This window comes from Cebus imitator, unplaced genomic scaffold, assembly GCF_001604975.1.
Source record: "Cebus imitator isolate Cc_AM_T3 unplaced genomic scaffold, Cebus_imitator-1.0 Scaffold655, whole genome shotgun sequence".
Lineage (NCBI taxonomy): Eukaryota > Metazoa > Chordata > Mammalia > Primates > Cebidae > Cebus > Cebus imitator.
In genome coordinates this window covers 578,069-599,659 of record NW_016107970.1, presented here as the reverse complement: position 1 = coordinate 599,659, position 21,591 = coordinate 578,069, and the positions used below count along the sequence as shown (strand labels likewise).

At 45.5% G+C, this 21,591-nt stretch overlaps 1 protein-coding gene across 2 annotated transcripts in view; it reads right to left on the bottom strand.

Moving 5' to 3' along the window:
• Positions 1-2,052: 2,052 nt before the first annotated feature.
• USP39 (ubiquitin specific peptidase 39) overlaps positions 2,053-21,591 on the bottom strand; it is a 36,441-nt gene continuing 16,902 nt past the window's right edge. For both annotated transcript variants that reach the window (XM_017517982.2, XM_017517983.2), the window contains 7 exons: positions 16,823-16,900; positions 14,841-14,908; positions 13,542-13,730; positions 10,981-11,123; positions 6,623-6,758; positions 3,641-3,727; positions 2,053-2,577 (listed from right to left, as the gene is read on the bottom strand). In XM_017517982.2, coding sequence (XP_017373471.1) covers positions 2,530-2,577; positions 3,641-3,727; positions 6,623-6,758; positions 10,981-11,123; positions 13,542-13,730; positions 14,841-14,908; positions 16,823-16,900 — 749 coding nt within the window. In that variant the 3' untranslated portion in view covers positions 2,053-2,529. The remainder of the gene's footprint in view (positions 2,578-3,640; positions 3,728-6,622; positions 6,759-10,980; positions 11,124-13,541; positions 13,731-14,840; positions 14,909-16,822; positions 16,901-21,591) is intronic.

The following is a 21,591-nucleotide window of genomic DNA, read 5'->3' as shown; positions in this document are numbered from 1 at the left end:
CATGAATTTCTGTAACTAGATAGTAAAATCTTCACCTCAAAAATAGCCAAGTTTGGAAGGGAAACTCATGACCAGGCACGGTGGCTCATGCCTGTAATTCCAGCATTTTGGGAGGCTGAGGCCGGTGGATCACCTGAGGTCGGGAGTTCGACACCAGCCTTACCAACATGGTGAAACCGTCTCTATTAAAAATACAAAAATTAGCCAGGCACACTGCCTGTAGTCCCACCTACTTGGGAGGCTGAAGCAGGAGAATCACTTGAACTGGGGAGACAAAGGTTGACAGTGAGCCAAGATCACGCCACTGCACTCCAGCCTGGGCGACAGAGCACAGACTGTCAAAAAAGGGAAAAAAAGAAAAAAAGACAGGGAAACTCACAAGCTCATTTTTTTTTTTTTTGTAGTAAAGACAAGGTCTTTCTCTGTTGCCCTGCTCTGTTGCCCAGGCTGGAGTGCAGTGGTGCAATCATGGTTTGCTGCCGTGTCAAACTCCTGCCTCAAACGATCCTCCTGCCTCAGCCTCCCAAGTAGGGGGAACTACAGGCATGTACCACCATGCCCAGCTAACTTTTGTTACTGTAGAGATGGGGGTTCGCTATGTTGGCCAGGCTAGTCTTGAACTCATGGCCTCAAACAATCCTTCCACCTTAGCCTCCCCAAGTGCTAGGATTACAGGCAGGAGCCACCACGCCTGGCAGGCTCAGTTCTGAACAATGTTAAGTTTGAGTTGACTTTACAACACCAAAAATACGGCTGGGCACTGTGACTGACACCTGTAATCCCAGTAGTTTGGGAGGCCAAGGCAAGTGGATCACTTGAGGTCAGGAGTTCAAGACCAGCCTGGCCAACATGGTGAAACCCCATCTCTACTAAAAATACAAAAATTAACTGGAAATCCCTTGACACTGGGAAGCAGAGGTTGCAGTAAGCTGAGATCATGCCACTGTACTCCAGTTTGGGCAATAGAGCAAGTTCAAGCATTTAGAGAAATATGGTATTAAGATGTGTTTATGGCCGGGCCTGGTGGCTCATGCCTGTAATCCCAGCACTCTGGGAGGCCGAGGTGGGTGGATCACCTGAGGTCAGGAGTTCAAGATCAGCCTGACCAACATGGTGAAACCCTGTCTCTACTAAAAATACAAAAATTAGCCAGGCCTGGTGGCAGGTGCCTGTAATCCTAGCTACTCAGGAGGCTGAGGCAGGAGAATCCCTTGAACCTGGAAGGTGGAGGTTGCAGTGAGCAGAGATCACAACACTGCACCCCAGCCTGGGCAACAAGAATGAAACTCCGTTTCAAAAAGAAAAAAAAAAAAAAAGATGTGTTTATGAGTCATTTCCATAAAAATGGTAAGTGAAGCCCCAGGAATAGTTGAAATGCCCTAGGGAAAAAGTAAACAGCAAGAAGAGTGGGCTTAGCACTGAATCTTGTGGCTAGATAGAAGAGATAAGCCTGCAAAGGAAATACTGGAGCTGCCAGAGAGGCAGAGGAAAGCGAGTACAGGGTTGTGTCCAGGTAAAGGGTAGCACCACAGGAGGGCATGGCTTCAAGAGAACTTGCTGTGACTGGCTGGCTGCCTCTAGCTGCTTCCCACATCTTTGCATCTGCCACAGTGCTCATGCTAAGGCCACCCTTCTTCCAGGCTGCTCAAAGCCCACAACTCAGCTTGATGGGAGCCGTTTCTGCTGAATTGTCTGACAGGTAATCTTTGCCCTGGGGCTCCACATTGGCCGGGCTGAGACCTCAGAATTGCACTGCAGTGAGAAGCCCTTCCTGTTTCCTTTCTTCCCTCTTCCCTTACTCACACCTGCCCTGCAGCTGGAAACTGCCCACCTCCAACCTTCTGGTTAAGCACAATAACAATGTATCCCCTGACTCAGGTATTTTCTTACTTAGAAACAGATGCATCCTAACTGACACATCACACACAAGCTGACAGTAAAGGGCAAGCATGTCTGCCAGAGTCAGACTGCAGGGGAGAGAGTTTGTAAAGATTACAAAGGAAAATATTTCCCTTAGCCAATCACCAAAGGAAAAGATATAAAACAAGAGGCTGGTTTAGAAACAGGAGAATATTTAATCCATCTGAAAATACACATCAGGAAATGAGGGGAACCACAGGAAAATCCTCCACCTCTAACAGACAGAGCGAGGTTACTGGCTTCCTGCTTGCTCCAATAATCCCGAGGCTTGATGTTTGGAAGAAATTATCTGTCCTTCAGCTACTCCCAGATACTCAGATGTAAGTTACACATATCTGGAGGAGGACTCTGCCCTGCTGAAGCTAGAAGGGAGCTCAATGCATGGGAGAGAATCAATTTAGAAAAAAATGATCAAAGAACGGCTGGGTGACAGTGTGGGGCCATCTCAGGCAGGTGGGCTCCTGATGCTCTGGTTTAGCCAGAACCCATACAAGCTGGGCTGGTTCAGGGAGCCCACCAGCCAGCCTGTGTTCAGCTACAGCTTCTGTATTCTTATTTATCATCATCAGCCACAGCTCTTGGGAGGAAGCAAAGCCCTAGATGTCTCCTTCAAGCCCCCTGCTGGTTGGTTTCATCGCTATCTCGCCTCTTCCAAATCTGTAAGAAATGAAAACACAAACTGAAGTCGAGGAGGCATTCGAGGCATTCAGTCAACGGACACTCATCAAATACCTACTCCATGCCAGGCCATGGACAACCATCACCCCATTTACAAATGTGCTACAGTGGCTACAGCCACTGAGGAGAAAAGAGTTATCTCTAAAAGGAGAGGTATCACTTTCTTCTTACAAAGCTATGGCTTTTCTTTGTCTCAATCTTCCCTCTGTTGCCAGGTACTAGGGCAGTTACATAAAGAGAAGATGGAGATGCTCTGTACTCCACAGATCAATCCAATGGAGAGGACAGACAGGCAAAGCGATACGGTCGGCACTAAAACTAAAGGCAGGTAGAAAGCGTTGTGGGATCACAAAGAGAGCTTTCTGCCCTGGGGATCTGGGGAGCACTTCAGGGTCAATTTCTAGCCAGCCTTCCTGGTGAGTCTAGGTTCTTCTTTCTCGAAACCAGATCGCACACTTCTGCCAAACTAACCTGGCCATAAACACAACTTTCTTTGCTCACTCATACATTTTGTATACCTCCCTACACTTCTTTTTTTTTTTTTTTTTTTTTTTTTTTTTTTTGAGACGGAGTTTCGCTCTTGTTACCCAGGCTGGAGTGCAATGGCGCGATCTCGGCTCACCGCAACCTCCGCCTCCTGGGTTCAGGCAATTCTCCTGCTTCAGCCTCCTGAGTAGCTGGGATTACAGGCACGTGCCACCATGCCCAGCTAATTTTTTTTTGTATTTTTAGTAGAGACGGGGTTTCACCATGTTGACCAGGATGGTCTCGATCTCTTGACCTCGTGATCCACCTGCCTCAGCCTCCCAAAGTGCTGGGATTACCACCGCGCCCGGCCACCTCCCTACACTTCTTTTCTGAAAATCTCTGCTTGACTTTCAGGGTCATACATTTTGGCCCCACCTCACTCCTAAGTACGTCCCAACTGGCACCTGGCCTCCAACCAAGGTCCTAACTCTAACCCTCTTCCTGCCTTGGCCCACTCTTCTCACTGCCCCACACCCCACCTATTTGTGGCTCACTAAGCCTATGGCCAACCCACCTGAATGTAAGCCTCTGACAGCGTGATCATCTGGGGAAGGATGTCAGTCACCTGGAGGTCTTGTAATTCATACCATTTGCCTGTCCCCTGCAAAAAGTATGAAAGGCTGGGTTAGTCTGCTCTCTAAAACCAAAAGGGTATGGAAGGAAAGGATTATAGCCAAGACTAAAAAAATCAGAAGGACAGCCACTAGATGATCCAGCAAAGAGTCATAAAGAAGAGGGGACATGACTTCTGCAGGGCATGATTCAATCAACAGGACTTTGGGTATATCAATCATGGCAAACTCAATTCCTGTTAGTGATTTTTTAAAGTACAGTTTGTTTGTTTGTTTGTTGTTTGTTTTGTTTTGTTTTTTGAGACAGGGTCTCACTCTGTCACCCAGGCTGGAGTGCGGTGGTGCAATCACAGCTCACTGCAACCTCAACCCTCTGGGCTCAAGCAATCCTCCTGCTTCAGCCTCCCAGGTAGCTGGGACTGGAACCACAACTGGCTCATTTTTTTTTAAATAGAGATGGGGGTCCCACTGTGTTGCCGAGGCTAACTCCTGGTCTCAAATGATCCTCCCACCTCAGCCTCCTAAAGTGCTAGGATTATGGGTATGAGGCATTGCGCCGGCCCCTTAAAGTACAATGGAGTTTGAAACACTTCTGTACATCTTTTTACACTTGATCTTAGCCAAAAGGCCGAGAAGCGATTGTACATCTTTTTAAAAAGAATTTAGTGGACACTAAAGGGGAGAAAAGAGGAAGCCCTCTAATCATCACCTATGATTTCTCCTTCCTGCTCAGAAATGACAGACTAGACATTCTCACTTAAGAGGTACATACTGTCAACCACTGAGAGAACCTAAATATGGACATTCCTGGCTGGGCACAGTGGCTCATGCCTGTAATCCCAACATTTTGGGAGGTCGAGGCAGGTGGATCACTTGAGGTTAGGAGTTTAAGACCAGCCTGGCCAACACAGTAAAACCCCATCTCTACCAAAAACACAAAAATTAGCCAGGTGTGGTGGCAGGCACCTGCAGTCCCAGCTACTCGAGAGGCTGAGGCAGGAGAATCACTTGAACCCGGGAGGCGGAGGTTGCAGTAAGCCAAGATCATGCCAGTGTACTGCAGCCTGGGTGATACAGTGAGACCCTGTCTCCAAAAAAAAAAAAAAAAAAAAGCAACAGGTCATCAAGAAAAGGCATTCTTGCTGGACACTGTCTATCACCCTAACCTGATTCCTTTGGCCTAAGAAACCAGTGCTGCAAATACGGCAAAACGTATCTCACTACATGCTTCCATGAACAAGGGGAAAGGTTTCTAGATCAAGGCATAGGTACCTCTGGCCACCCACCTGCCTTATCCAACCAAAGTTCTAAGAAATGCCAATGACTATTATTGTAGAATATAAACAATCTACATCCTCTGGATATTACAATAGTTGAGAACCGAAGAAATGTAAGGAAAGCTCAGGGTCACATAAGCAAGCTCCCATTCCTGCTTCAAGGCTGAGTTAAGAACATGGGCTATGAAGCAGAATACCTGGGTTCAAATCCTAATTCTACTGACTTGAGGCCAATTACTGAAACTCTGAGCCCAGATCTCCTCCGCTGTAAAAAAGATGATACTGACACCTGTCTTGGAGGTGTGTTTTAATGAGAAGAAATGAGATTAGTGTATATTAAGTTACTGGCATACTGTCTAACCACAGTTGATAAACAGAAGCTAGTTAAGATTAAACCCACAGTTCCAGAAGACACTAATCAAATGAGAACAATCTATGCCAATAATCTATGTGATATCAAATATATCTCAAGTACATGTTTTATCTGTTTTCAGCTTGAGACATATTCACAAAATTTTTGAGCTGAAAGGGAGCCTCTAAACCAGTGCTTCACAGACTTTAATTTCTTACAAATCAAAGGGTCATGTTAAAATGCAGATTCTAATTAAGTAGGTTTGGGGGGCCTGAGAGTCTGCATTTCTAACAAGCTGATATCTAACAAGACTGATGCTGATACTATTGGTCCAAGGAACCATACCATTTTGGGTGGTAAGGCTCTAGTCTAGGGCAGAGGTTCTCAACCTTGGCTGCACATCAGGATCTCTCGGGGAACTTAAAAACATCGAATGCCAGTCAGGCACGGTGGGTCATACCTATAATCCCAGCAGTTTCAGAAGCTAAAGCAGAAGGACTGCTTGAGCCTAGGAGTTTGAGACCAGCCTAGGCAACATAGCATGACCCCACCTCAATTAACTTAAAAATAACAGAGAAGACATCAAATGCCTGGTTCTACCTCCAGACAATCTAACAGAGTCTTTAACCTTTATGCTGATTAATGTTTAGGGCCAGATAATTCTTTGTACCAGGGGCTGTCCTTTGTGTTGTAAAATATATACCAACATCCCTGGCCTCTGCCCCAGTTGAAAACCACTACTCTTCATGTAACCAGCCTGGTGTGATGCCTAGGCATTGGGATTTTAAAAAGCTCCCAGCTGGGTGCAGTGACTCATGCATGTAATCCCAGCACTGTGGGAGGCTGAGGTGGTAGGGTGGGGGGTGAATCACAAGGTCAGGAGTTCAAGACCAGCCCGGCCAAGATGATGAAACCCCATCTCCACTAAAAATACAAAAATTAGCCAGGTGTGGTGGCACATACCTATAATCCCAGCTACTCAGGAGGCTGAGGCTGAAGCAGAGAATTGCTTGAACCCAGGAGGCAGAGGTTGCATTGAACCGAAAGAGTGCCACTGCACTCCAGCCTGGCGGACAGAGCAAGACTCCGTCTCAAAAAAAAAGCTCCCAAGTAAGTCCAATGTGTAGCCAAAACTGAGAACCACTGCTTTAAACTAACTACTGACAGCACTATCACTTGCAGAGTTCCAAAGCCAAGACCAAGCAAGGACAAACTGAAGGGAGCTGGCCTCTCAGATGCCAAAGAAACACCTGTTTTTGCCACTCTGTGCAGTGAGACAGTCAGCAGCCACTCACATGATGAAGTACGTGGATCCGGTAGGAGCCCTCGGAGGGTTTCCCGTCATGCACGATGTTGGCAATGAGATCATAGGTGGTATTCTTGTGTACTGCTTGTACTTCTTCAGACAAGTATTCTCTCAGATCCACATTTCTGATATGGTGAAAATAAAGCCAGAATAATTGGACAAAGGGTGTGAGGTTAAGGAAACTGTTCTACACAAATGGACCACAAAGTTGTTGAGCCCTATTTTAGGACCCTTGCTCTGGATAGGCCTGCAGAGTCAAGGATGTCCAGGTGTGTTAGAATGCACAAAATATGCCAACATGAATGACAAGCTCACACAGCATCCCAAATGACTTAAAAAAAAAAAAAGAATGATAGGTAGTGGCTCACACTTATAATCGCAACACTTTGAGAGGCTAAGGTAGGAGGACTGCTTAAGCCCAGGAGTTCAAGAGTTCAAGACCAGCCTGGGCAATGTAGTGAGACCCCTACACACAAAAAAAATATTAGCCAGGCATGGTGGTACATGAATGTGGTGCTAGCTACTCAGGAGGCTGAGGTGGGAGGATCACTTGAGCCCAGGAGATTAAGGCTACAGTAGGCCAGGACCATGCTACTGCTCTCCAGCCTAGGCAACAGTGAGACCCTGTCTCAAAAAACACCCCAAAACAAGAACTTTTTCTTCTATTTTGAGACAGAGTTTGTTCTTGTTGCCCAGGCTGGATTCCAATGGTGCAATCTCGGCTCAATGTAACCTCCACCTCCTGGGTTTAAGCAATTCTCCTGTCTCAGCCTCCTGAGTAGGTGGGATGACAAGCACATACCACCACGCCAGGCTAATTTTTCTATTTTTAGTAGAAATGGGATTTAATCATATCTCTTTTAGTAGAGACCAGGTTTCACCATGTTGCCCAGGCTGGTCTCAAACTCCCGACCTCAGGTGATCCGCCTGCCTCTGCCTCCCAAGGTGCTGGGATTACAGGCATGAGCCACTACACTGGCCAAGAAGAACTTTCAAATAGTTAAAAAGGAAAATACATAGACAGTTAACAAGAATATTAAGAGAATACATACATAATTTTAGGACAGATATATCATTTTGGAGCCTACACATATTTATAAAAACTTAATACAAGGTAAAATAAAAAGACATTACATCATAAAAACTGTCTGATGTGCTACAACTTATTACATGAAACAAAAACGTGTTATCACTGGAAGGGTTCACAAGAAACAGCTAACGGTGGTCACATCCAGTTATTTATCTCCCTGTGAATTTAGACCGTGACCATATTAACTGTTCAAAAATACAGTTTTAAATATAAACCATGTGGTAATAAACAATACACAACTTTGTTGTAATGATTATATGTAGCTTTCTATGTATTGGTTACAGCTATTTGTTTCTACAGACTGACAGTGTCCTATACATGATGCAGTCAGACTGCAATAAATATAAATATTCATTGTTAAGAAAATGGAGGCCAGGTGCAATGGCTCACGCTTGTAATCCCAACACTTTGGGAGGCCAAGACAGGTGGATTGCCTGAGCTCAGGAATTCAAAACCAGCCTGGGCAACATGGTAAACCCAGTCTCTACTAAAATACAAAAAATCAAATTAGCCAGGCATGGCGGTGTGTACCGATAGTCACAACTACTCAGGAGGCTGGGGCAGAACTGCTTGAACCCGGGGGGTGGAGGTTGCAGTAAGCCGCATTTACACCACTGCCCTCCAGCCTGAGCGACAGAGTGAGACTCTGCCTCAAAAAAAAACAAAAAGGAAAATGGAGATATGAGTCTGAGTCCATGTGAGCTCTAGATAGCCAACCTGCCTTCCTGCTGCTAAAAGCTGACTTCTCATTTTATTTTCTCTTCTGCTTGAACAAAAGCTGACTAGACTTGTCTGAATGGGTATCAGAGAAGTCTTATGGAGTATACTCAAGATTTCATGACTGAACCAAAACTGTCCATGTGGCAAAAGACAAATACCTACATTTAATCATTTTGTTGTTGTTGTTGTTGTTGTTGTTTTTCTTTTTCATTTTGTTTTAATAAATAGGAAAAGGAGCAAACTATTCTTTTTTTTTTTTTTGATAGAGACAAGATTTTGCTATGTTGTATGTTGTCTGGCCTGGTCTCAAACTCCTGAGCTCAAGCAATCCTCCCACCTCCACCTCCCAAAGTGATGACATTATAGACGTCAGCCACTTCGCCCAGCCTAAAGGAGCAAACTATACTCCTCTCCCAGCCACTGCAACAGACCAGTTAAAAGAACGGCTAATTACCTGAAAGTGAAATTTTAAACCTGCCCTCAAAAATACCCCCAAATAAGCAGGGGGCGCCTAAACACTGTAAGTCTGACAACTGACAAGAGGATGTGTTATGAATAAAACGCATGAGAAGACGGGGATGAAAACGATCCTTTTCAAGAAGTAAGGACAATGAAATGATCCAGAATCATGCTACTCAAAGTAATCACAGTGCATAAAGTAATTAAAGTGCAGGTTTTCAGAATCAGTCACAATTTGATGTTCAGTTAAAGACTGCCTAGTTAAGAAGCAATCTTATTCTTAACTTCTCTGAAGTAAGCTTTCTTACTTCCTCTGAAGTAAGTTTTGAAGGACAAACTACTGGAGTCACACTTGCCAAAAACCCAAATGCAACTCGTAGGAAAATATACTCTAGGCTCAATATAAAAGAAACCAACAGGCAAGGAAATTTCTGTGGCGACTGAGCCGGATACACAGTCTTCCTCCCTCTGTAGCTGCCCTGGGAATGAAGACTGCCCCTACCTACCAGGAACAGACAGGTGACTGGCAATTCACAAGAGGCTAGTGATGAAATAAAACCCAGATGCACGGAATTTCAAAGAAAGCACCTCTGTTGTCCTGCTCAAGGTGGTACAGAATAAACCTCCATGTCCCCCAATTCCATTCTACTATCTCACAAGTAAGATGCTAGTGGAGAAAAGTGTGGGAAAAAAGAAAAAGAAATTCTCCTGTAATTCTCAACTGCAAATGTTCTCTCTCCTCACCTGCCATGGTTCTAAGAGTTCTGGCAATACCATAAGATATTACACCTGGACGAACCCCTAGAGCTCAGGCCCATCTAGTCCAAGTCTCTCATTTTATCTATGAGAGAACACATCCAGAAAACATGTAAACAATGGGTCTGAGGTCCCACCACTGACAGCCTAAAACTCAGGGCTCTTATATTTAGATACTACCTTCTTAAATGCTACATAGAATTTAAAACTGAAAGCTGGGCATGGTAGCTCACTCCTGTAATCCCAGCACTTTGGGAGGCCGAGGCAGGCAGATTATTTGAGGTCAGGAGTTCGAGACCAGCCTGACTAACATGGTGAAACTTTGTCTCTACTAAAAATACAAAAATTAGCCAGGTGTAGTGACAGGCGCCTATAATCCCAGCTACTCGGGAAGCTCAGGCAGGAGAATTGCTAGAACCCAGGAGGCGGAGGTTGCAGCAAGCTGAGATTGCATCATTGCACTCCAGCCTGGGTGACAGAGTGACATTCCGTCTCGAAAAAAAATAAAAAAGAATTTAAAACTGAAACTATTTTCTTACTTTCTTTTCTGAGCACAGTCACACTTTGTCACCCAGCCTGGAGTGTAGTGATACCATCTCAGCTCACTGCAGCCTCCACCTCCTGGGTTCCAGCGATTCTCCTGCCTGAGCTTCCTGAGTAGCTGGGATTATAGGCACCTGTCACTACACCTGGCTAATTTTTGTATTTTTAGTAGAGACAGGGTTTCACCATGTTAGTCAGGCTGGTCTCAAACTCCTGACCTCAAATGATCTGCCGGCCTCGGCCTCCAAAGTACAAGGATTACAGGTGTGAGCCACCACACTCGGCCCAACATCTTAAGTGTAAAAAACTTTGTCTCTTGAGAACTGAAAACCAACAGTCTACCCCAAAGGGATCTTGCAGAGGTTTTATGAGTTGGAAGGAAGGAGACTAAAAGCATCTAGTACAACTCTGGTGTGCAAGAAGGTATGATGGTCAGCCAATAGATGGGCAGACCCTCACTATTTGGGACATCTTCAAAACCAGAATCCTACCTGTCCTATCCTACTTGAATTATTTCTTCTCCTCTATGCAGGAGGACTATAATTCCCAGCCAGCAACAGGAGAAAAGATAAAATAGGGATTGCCCCCTAGTAATTTTCTTTGTGGTCCCTGAAAGAAGTGTATCCTTCCAATAAAAACTCTTAACTTACATAGTATAGGTAGGCTCTGTTCCTTGTAATCCCCAACTAAGACAGTCCAAAATTAATACTGCTAAAAACATAAAAGAAGAAATTCAGGCTCACTCCCCGTGAGAGCAAGTGAGGCAGGATGTTACTTACGTAATAGGGAAATTGACAATAGTTGGATTCTTCTCAACAAAGAAGTTGTTCTTAGTGAATCTCTTGATACAAAAGATTAAATATGGAGGCAGCTTGGTAAGCTGGAAGCGCTTTAGAAAGTTCTCCTTGTAAGTCTTATATTCCTAGAGAAAGGAAAAAAAATTCTCAAATTAGTGCTGAAGTTCAGCAGGTATTGAAGCAGGGGTATGTGTTTTTAGTTTTGGTTTCTTAAAATATAATTTTGCCTCATACCTAGAGTTCACAAGACACCTGGTCCCAGAAATTATGTCAGGCTTAGGATGAGCAGTTTAGCTAAGGGTAATTTTAAAAAAAGAGGTCAAGCCTGGTGGCTCACGCCTGTAATCCTATCACTATAGGAGGCCGAGGCAAGGGGATCACTTCAGCACAGGAGTTCAAGACCAGCCTTGACAACATGGTGAAACTCCATCTATACTTAAAAATATTTATATAAACCAGGCACGGTGGCTCATGTCTGTATCTCCAACACTTTGGGAGGTTGAGGCGGGCAGATCACTTGAGGCCAGAGATCGAAACCATCCTGGCCAACATGGTGAAACCACGTCTCTAATAAAAAAAATACAAAAATGAGCTGGGCATGGTGGCAGGCGCCTGTAGTCCCAGCTACTCGGGAGGCTAAGGCAGGAGAATCGCTTGAACCTGGGAGGTGGAGATTGCAGTGAGCCAAGATCACACCACTGCACTCCAGCCTAGGCAACAGAGTAAGACTTCATCTCCAAAAAAAAAAAATAAGGCCAGGCACGGCGGCTCACACCTGTAATCCCAGCACTTTGGGAGGCGGAGATGGGTGGATCGCCTGAGGTCAGAGTTTGAGACCAGCCTTGCCAACATGGTGAAACCCCGTCTCTACTAAAAATACAAAACTTAGCTGGGCATGGTGGCAGGCGCCTGTAATCCAGCTACTTAGGAAGACATGGCAGGAGAATCACTTGAGCCCAGCAGGCAGAGGTTGCAGTGAGCCAAAATCGCACCATTGCACTCCAACCTGGGTGACAAGAGCGAAACTCCCATCTCAAAAAAAAAAAAAGTTTTCTCCTCATTTTTTGGAGTTTCTACTGTCCTAAATGCCCTTCCTTTCTCTATACTACCCAGAGGCAGGCAGAAAGCTGAAAAAGGATATATGAGAAGTACAAGAGGGGGCACAGTGGTTCACGCCTGTAATCCCAACACGTTGGGAGGTGTAGAGATGGGAGGATCCCTTGAGGCCAGGAATTAAAGACCAGCCTGGGCAACTTAATGAGATCTTGCTCTACAAAAAAATTTAGCTGGGTGTGGTGGAGCATGTCTATAGCCCCAGCAACTCAGGAGACTGAGGTGAATCACTTGAGCCCAGGAGTCTGAGGCTGCAGTGAGCCATTATCATGCCACTGCATGCCAGCCTGGGTGATAGAGCAAGACCCTGTCTCAAAAAATAATAAAAAGAAGAGGCATTGTAAGTTAAGAGTTGGGGGTGACCAGCTAGAAGTACCAAAGAGTCTGGAAGGCTCCGTAAAGTCAATACACTTTATAATAAACACATCACATACATGTGGTGATTCTTATTTATAAAATGAAAATGGGCCAGTCGTGGTGGCTCACACCTGTAATCTCTGCACTTTGGGAGACTGAGGTAAGTGGATCACCTGAAGTCAGTTTGAGACCAGCCTCGCCAACATGGTGAAACCCTGTCTCTACTAAAAATGAGTCGGGTGTGGTGGTGGATGCCTGTAATCCCAGCTACTCAAGAGGCTGAGGCAGGAGAACTGCTTGAACCCAGAAGACAGAGGTTGCAGTGAGCCAAGATCGCACCACTATACTCCAGCCTGGGCAACAAGAGTGAAACACTGTTTCAAAAAAAGAGCCTGGGCACGGTGGCTCATGCCTGTAATCCCAGCACTTTGGGAGGCTGAGGTGAGTGAATCACAAGACCAGGAGTTCGAGACCAGCCTGGCCAAGATGGTGATACCCTCTCGCTACTAAAAATACAAAAATGGCCGGGTGCGGTGGCTCAAGCCTGTAATCCCAGCACTTTGGGAGGCGGAGGCAGGTGGATCACGAGGTCAAGAGATCGAGACCATCCTGGTCAACATGGTGAAACCCCGTCTCTACTAAAAATACAAAACATTAGCTGGGCATGGTGGCACGTGCCTGTAATCCCAGCTACTCAGGAGGCTGAGGCAGGAGAATTGCCTGAACCCAGGAGGCGGAGGTTGCGGTGAGCCGAGATCACGCCATTACACTCTAGCCTGGGTAACATGAGTGAAACTCCGTCCCAAAAAAAAAAAAAAAAATACAAAAATTAGCTGGGCATGGTGGTGGGTGCCTGTAATCCCAGCTACTCAGGAGGCTGAGGCAGGAGAATCACTTGAACCTGGGAAGCAGAGGATACAGTGAGCTGAAATTGAGCCACTGCACTCTAGCCTGGATGACAGAGCAAGATTCCATCTCAAAAAAAAAAAAAAAGAAAGAAAGAAAAGAAAGAAAATGAAAAAGTCAAGAGAGCAAGGATAAGTATTGGCAGGGCAGGGCTGCTAATGGGCTACCTTCTCAGTGATGCCATTGAACTTGGCCAGGATGTTGAAGAGCGGCACTTGGGGAATGATGAGCTGCTCCTTCTCGTCCTTGTAGAGGGGGGCAGTAGGAAGGTCCAGCGTCAGGTACATAAAAGTGGACTCCACCATTGTCTCCTGGTACTCATCATTGTGAAGCAACTGCTCTTTTTCTTCTGCCGGCTAGAAATCAGTGAGAAGAGAGGAAAGGAGTTTCAGTGGTATAGCAACCAATACAAAACCGATGTTTTGCTATGCTGAAATTTCCTTCATCCAAAGGAACAAAGAGAGGTGCCTGAGAGATTGGGCAGTTTGGCATGCAACACATGGTTAGATGAACTTAAGAACAGGTTTCCTTCTTTAAAGAGATTTTGCACATGTAACAGACTATCTAAAAAGCTCTAAGGCCAAGTGTGGTGGCTCACACCTGTAATCCCAGGACTTTGGGAGGCCAATTATAGATGGATCACCTGAGGTCAGGAGTTCGAGACCAGCCTGACCAACAAAGTGAAACCCCATCTCTACTAAAAATACAAAAATTAGCCAGGCATGGTGGTGCAGGCCTGTAATTCCAGCTACTTGGGAGGCTGAGGAAGGAGAACTGCTTGAACCCGGGAGGTGGAGGCTACAGTGAGCCAAGATCGTGCTATTTCACTCCAGACTAGGCAACAAGAGCGAAACTTCATCTCAAAAAAGAAAACCTCTAAGACCATCTAGGAAGCTTAGCTGAGGGCCAGGCACAATGGCTCATGCCTATAATCCCAACACTTTGGGAGGCCGAAGAGAATAGATCACCTGAGGTCAGGAGTTCGAGACCAGCCCGGACCAACATGGTGAAGCCCTGTCAATACTAAAAATACAAAAGCAGCAGGACGTGGTGGCAAGTGCCTGTAATCACAGCTACTCAGGAAGCCGAGGCAGGAGAATTGCTTGAACTTGCGAGGTAAAGGTTGCAGTGAGCCGAGATCACACCACTGCATTCCAGCCTGGGCGACAGATGGAGCCTCTGTCTCAGAAAAATAAAGAAAGCTTATCTGAGCTTTCTGAAAAAACAAATCAGCACTACCTAGTGGCCAGACCACTTAAACCAGCAGAGTACATCCCACCACTAACTCCCAAACTGAAAAGTGCACTAGCATGACATGGACCAGTCAGAGCTGCCACTAGGCAGGTGCTTTGTTGAGCCTCTTCATGGGGCAAGCAGGTTTCTCAGTTCTCTAAGCATCTCTTCATCTTCCCTAAGCCCCCTCAAGCAATATAAATCAGTCCAAGACCCAGGCTCAACTAACTCACCAGATCAGGATGGGGCAGCTTTTTAGTGAAGATCCTCATGGACCCCTGGAAAACATCAGTCACAATAGCTGCACAAACAGAAAGCAAAAGACAAATTCCGTGAGGTTGGAAAACATGTCCAAAATATATTTCTAGCTTCTAAATTTCTGAAATAAACTAGCCTCTTCCAGCAAAAGACCCAGAGCGCTCACTGAACACAGAAGTTTCCATTTGTACCATATACCACCATGGTACCTTTATTATTATTTGTGTAAATCATTACTTTATTTCTCTTCAATTTTTTTTTTTTTTTTTTTTTTTTTTTTTTTTAATTTTTTTTTTTTTTTTTTTTTTTTTGAGACAGATTTTTGCTCTTGTTGCCCAGGCTGGAGTGCAATGGCGTAATCTTGGCTCACCACAACCTCCACCTCCCAGGTTCAAGCACTTCTCCTGCCACAGCCTCCCAAGTAGCTGGGATTACAAGGCATACACCACCATGCCCGGCTAATTTTTTATTTTTAGTAGAGACAGGGTTTCTCCACGTTGGTCAGGCTGGTCTCAAACTCCTGACCTCAGGTGATCCACCCACCTCGGCCTCACAAAGTGCTGGGATTATAGGTGTGAGCTACCACGCCAGCCCCCTTAAGACAACTTTTGATCCTCCATCACAGGGCCTAGTCCATAAAAGAAAAAGTAAATGTGTTCAAAATGAATGAGTGATTTACAGAGCCTGGTGACACATAAATAACAGAAAAAAATTCACAAGCCAAACAAGGTACAGCCAAGGGGCTTCCCATAACCATATGCTACTTTCAAAAGGAGACAATGTCCAACCTGTAATGAACACAAAAGGACAATGACAGACTAAGAGATGGGCCAGAACAGGATCAAAGCAACAAGAGAGAAAGCACAACCAGGTTCTAGAATCCTGCCAGGATGCAAGTTAGAGAACTCATAGGGTTAGCACAGGCTGAAGACACCTGGTAGAGGGCAGGGCCATCAAGTGAGAAGAGCAACAGGCCACATTCCCACATCAAGACACCATCAGCAGCCAGGTGTGGTGGCTCACACCTGTAATTCCAGCACTCTGGGAAGCCGAGATGGGGGGATCACCTGAGGTCAGAAGTTGGAGACCAGCCTGCCTACATGGTGAAACCTTGTCCCTACTAAAAATACAAACATTAGCTGGGCATGGTGGTGGGCGCCTGTAATCCCAACTACTTGGAAGGCTAAGGGAGGGGAATTGCTTGAACCTGGGAGATGGAGGCTGCAGTGAGCTGAGACTGCGCCACTGCACTCCAGCCTGGGTGACAAAGCGAGACTCCATCTCAAAAAATATGTAAAATAAGGCTGGGTGCAGTGGTAGCACTTTGGGAAGCTGAGGTGGGCAGATCACCTGAGGTCAGGAGTTCAAGACCAGCCTGGCCAACATGGTGAAACCTCGTCTTATAAGAAAAATAAATAATTTTTTTAAAATGATAAAATATATATAAAATAAAATACCACTGGGACTATAACCATATTCCAGCAAAAACTATGAAGAGGGGCCTATTCAAAAAGAAAATTCAGCTAATGTATAAAATAGATACTACCCTCCCCCAGAAAAAGTTAACAAAAGAATGAGAAGTTGCAAAGTTTTTTGGGTTTTTGGTTTTTTTTTGAAATAGACTCTCGCTCATCAACCAGGCTGGAATGTAGTGGCACAAATCTCGGCTTACTGCAATCTCTGCCTCCCAGATTCAAGCGATTCTCCTGCCTCAGTCTCCCAAGTAGCTGTGATTACAGGCATGCGCCATCACACCTGGCTAACTTTTGCATTTTTAGTAGAGATGGGGTTTCGCCACATTGGCCAGGCCGATCCCAAACTCCTGACCTCAGCTGATCCACCCACCTCGGCCTCCAAAAGTGCTGGGATTATAGGCATGAGTCACTGGCCCAGGCCAGCCGCAAGGTTTTTTTTAAAAGGGAACAAAAGAGCTCCTTTTTATAAGTAAATGACTTACTCTTCTTTTTCTTCTTTGTCCCCCCCAGAGCTGAGTGTAGAGCATTCAAAAACCAAGACAGAAAGTCGACTCCATCCCCTGGGAAAAAAGGAAGGGTAGAAAATGTTGAAGGTAAGTGGCATTAGAATAACTTGGCTGGCATTCCTGGCTCTCCCCATTCCTCTCTGACCATCCCATCCCATCCCAAATCCTGTGCATCCTCTTCTATCTGACCATTAAATGCTGGCACTCCTCAAGGTCAAGCTCTAACTCTTCCAATCTTAACTCCCTAGGCTCTCTGATTCATACCAGGACTGTTACTCATCGCCCAGTGATGGCCAAAACAAATGCATAATGACCTTTTAACGTTCACTTTTCTCCAGAGTAAGCTCAGACTTCCTTCTTCCCTTCTCTAGCTCACAAGGATTCTTGTCTTGCAGGAAAGTGTCTAGCACTAGGACTGAAGAGGCATACAGAACAAGCGGTTCTGGGAATAAGCAGACGACAATATTCCATGAAAATGCTGTCTACAGAGCCTGCCACTCAGACGTTTCTAGGATAATGGCTACCTTTTTTTTTTTTTTTTTTTTTTTTTTAAGACAGTCTCCCTCTGTCGCCCAGGCTGGAGTGCAGTGGCACTATCTCGGCTCACTATGACCTCCACTTCCTGGATTCAAGCAATCCTCCTATGTCAGCCTCCCAAGTAGCTGGGATTACAGGTGCCTGCCACCATGCTCAGCTAATTTTTGTATTTTTTTTTTTTCTCCTTTTTGGCTCGGGCCCGAGCAGGAGCGATACCGCGACGCTACCCAGCTGCCCACTCAGGGCCCCAGGCCAAATTTTTGTATTTTTATTAGAAATGGGGTTTCACCATGTTGGCCAGGATGGTCTCGAACTCTTGACCTCAAATGATCCTCCCACCTCAGTCTAACAAAGTGCTGGGATTACAGGCGTGAGCCACTGCGCCTGGCCAGATAATGGCTACTTTCTCATCAACTAAGATTTGCTTCTATTTATAGTTCCTCTTTGCTCACCCAATTAAAATCTCAAGGACTATAGTATATTTTCCTCAATTTCATTTCCCTAAACCCAGAGGCCTCTAACAACCCCACAGAATGATTTTCTTTTTATTCCCTGTATATAGGATGCTTTTATGTGGCAAAGTACAACAGCAAGAAACACTTCAAACGTCTCAACACTAGACAACTAATAATCTACTAGGTCTTAGAGACAGAGGAAATTACACTTATGTGTCATCGTAACTATCATAGCCAACAGTGGCTATGATAGGAGAAACTAGACACATTCATTCTCAGGGTACCTTGATTTTTCTGCAACTCTACAACCCAGTTATGCCATAACTTTCCAAGCTCTCAAAAGCTGACAGGCCCCACTATCCACCTTCAGGCCACAAGTCACCTGTGGAACACAGTGAATGCTGACACTGACCCATCCACTCATGGTCCACAAAAAATTCATTCTCAACAAAGACGTCTTCCTTTGTCACAGCCTTCATATAAAACCCTGGGAGCTAGGGTGTTGGTCCAGAAACAGAAATGTCCCTATAAACAGAAGATAACCTAGACACCTAGTTCTTGGGAATCAGATGGTCCTACAAAGCATACAATCAGAGTGTCACCTGTTTAGAAGGGTGGGGTACCCAGATGAAGATATTTTTCCCCCAATAAAGGGTCTCACTCTGTCACCCAGGCTGGAGTGCAGTGGTACAACTTCAGCTCACTGCAAGCTCTGGCTCCCAGGCTCAAATAATCCTTCCACCTCAGTTTCCCAAGTAGCTGGGACTACAGGTGCGTACCATCATACCCAGCTAACTTTAAAATTTTTTGTAGAGAAGGTCTGTCTCACTATGTTGCTCAGGCTGGTCTTGAACTCTTGGGCTCAAGCAATCCTCCCACTTTGGCCTCCCAAAGTGCTAGGATTACAGGCATGAGCCAGCGTGCCTGGCACCTGATTAAGATTTTATTGGCCATGTTGTAAACTACTAAACACCATTAATTACCAAGCTCAAATGGCTTACAATTTCTGCTCAACTGAGACTAAATCATGGGCTTCTGATCAATATGTATTATCCAACCCAAAGTATATCTTATTTCCTACTAACAGTAAAATGAGTGCTCCATGGGACCCATTCCTTACCACCTTGATTCCCCCTATTTCTCCTTAAGTAACAGAGACTTAAAAGCCACTACTCAACATCCCCTCTAAGTCAATCCTCAGCCAGAATAATGTTTTTGTTTTTATTTTACAGACGGAGGTCTTGCTCTGTTGCCCAGGCTGGAGTGCAGCGGTGCAAACACGGTCCACTGCAGTTTCTACCTCCCAGGCTCAAGCAATCCTCCAACCTCAGCCTCCCAAGTAGCTGGAACAACAGGTATGTGACATCATGCTTGGCTAATTTTAAAAATTTATTTGTGGATACAGGGTCTCACTATGTTGCCCAGGATGGTCTCTAACTCCTGGGCTCAAGCAATCCACCCACCTCGACCTCCCGAAGTGCTGAGCTTATAGGTTTGAGCCACCATGCCCAGCCAAAATAATGTTTTAAAAACAATGCGCCAGGCGCGGTGGCTCAAGCCTGTAATCCCAGCACTGTGGGAGGCCGAGGCGGGTAGATCACAAGGTCAAGAGATTGAGACCATCCTGGTCAACATGGTGAAACCCCGTCTCTACTAAAAATACAAAACATTAGCTGGGCATGGTGGCGCGTGCCTATAATCCCAGCAACTCAGGAGGCTGGGGCAGGAGAATTGCCTGAACCCGGGAGGCGGTGGGTGCGGTGAGCCGGGATCGCACCATTGCACTCCAGCCTGGGTAACAAAAGCGAAACTCCATCTCAAAAATAAATAAATAAATAAATAAAATAAAATAAATAAATAAAAACAACGCTGATGTCACACCGTTGTTAAAAGCCTTCAGTGAGGCCAGGCACAGAGGTTCACACCTGTAATCCCAGCACTTTGGGAGGCTGAGGTGGACAGATCACCTGAGGTCAGGAGTTCAAGACCAATCTGGCCAACATGGTGAAACCCTGTCTCTACTAAAAATGCAAAAAAACTAGCCAGGTGTGGTGGCAGGTGCCTATAGTCCCAGCTACTCAGAGGCTGAGGCAGGAGAATTGCTTGATTCTAGGAGGCAGAGGTTGCAGTGGGCCAAGATCGCACCACTGTACTCCAGCCTGGGCAAGAGAGTGGTATCCCATCACAAAAAAAAATAATAAGCCTTCAATGACCCCAGCTATTATCAGGATATAATCCAAGCTCCTTATGGTGGCTTATAAACCAGGCCATCAGGTCCCTCCCTCAGGATCTACATCTCAACTCTCCATTGATCCCTGGAGTCCATGGGTCCAGTTACTTGCAGTCCATCTATTCCAGGCACTTTTCACTTCTGCCCACCATGTCCTCTCTACCTAGAATGCCCAGCCTCCACCCCAACCTGCCTCTAACTCTACCTAAAACTCAGGGGTCTCCTCCTCCACTCTGACCTCTCATCTACCTCCTACATGTTCAGTTGAGGGGGTCTTTCTTCCATACTCCCTTCCGCAGCACAGCACATAACACCCTGTAATTACCTTTTATTAAAAAAAAAAAAAAGATAGTTGAAATCTGCTTATTCATTTTTAAAGACAGGGTTTTTTTTGCTCCGTTGCCCAGCTGGACTGCACTGGTATGATCATAGTTCACTGTGGCCTTGAACTCCTGGGCTCAGGCAATACTGCTGCCTCAGCCTCTCAAGTAGCTCAGACCACAGGCTTATGCCAGCACACTCAACCTTTCTACATAACGATTTCCCCACTAGACTGGAAGTTCTTCAAAGAGAAAAATCATGTTTCTTATCCCTGCTGCTCTAAAACCTAGCACCATGAGTGAATGTTGAATAAACTAACATGGACACTAGAGGATACCACATGAGATTCAGGTACAAAGTTACAGTGTCCACTTTACTCATAAGATAATAACAAATTGGGTTTGGAGAGATAGAAACAGTCAAAATAGTTCATTAGAGGTCAGGTGCAGTGGCTCACACCTGTAATTCTAGAACTTTGGGAGGCCAAAGCAGGTGTATCACTTGAGGTCAGGAGTTCAAGACCAGCCTGGTCAACATGGTGAAACCCCCCTCTCTACTAAAAATACAAAAATTAGCAGGGCATGGTGGTGGGCACCTGTAATCCCAGCTACTTGGAAGGCTGAGGCAGGAGAATCCTTTGAACCCAGGAGGCAGAGGTTGCAGTGAACAGAGATCACACCACTGCATTCCAGCCTAGGCAACAAAGTAAGACTCCATCTCAAAAAAAGAAAAAAAAAAATCATTGTAACACTCAAATGTAGGACATGAAAAAATAAGGATAGGGGATAGGTGTTTAGTAAAGGCTAGTGTCTTTCCCAGCCTCCTGGTATTCCAAGTCACATAATTTAATTTACCAAATAAGACAGACCTTGTATTCAGCTGGAATCTCCTGGGACTCTTAGCAGGGCAGGCTGATCAGAGAAGAATGAGGAACCTAACCATACTATCCACGTACACTGTACACTGCAGCTGGGCACAGTGGCTTATGCCTGTAATCCCAGCTACCTGAAGCTGAGGTAAGAGGATCCCTTGAGTCCAGAAGTCCAAGGCTGCAGTGAACTATAATCCCACCACTGCAGCCTGGTCAAAAGAGCAAGACTCTACCTCTTTTTTTTTTTTTTTTTTTTTTTTTTGAGACGGAGTTTCGCCCTTGTTACCCAGGCTGGAGTGCAATGGCGCGATCTCGGCTCACCGCAACCTCC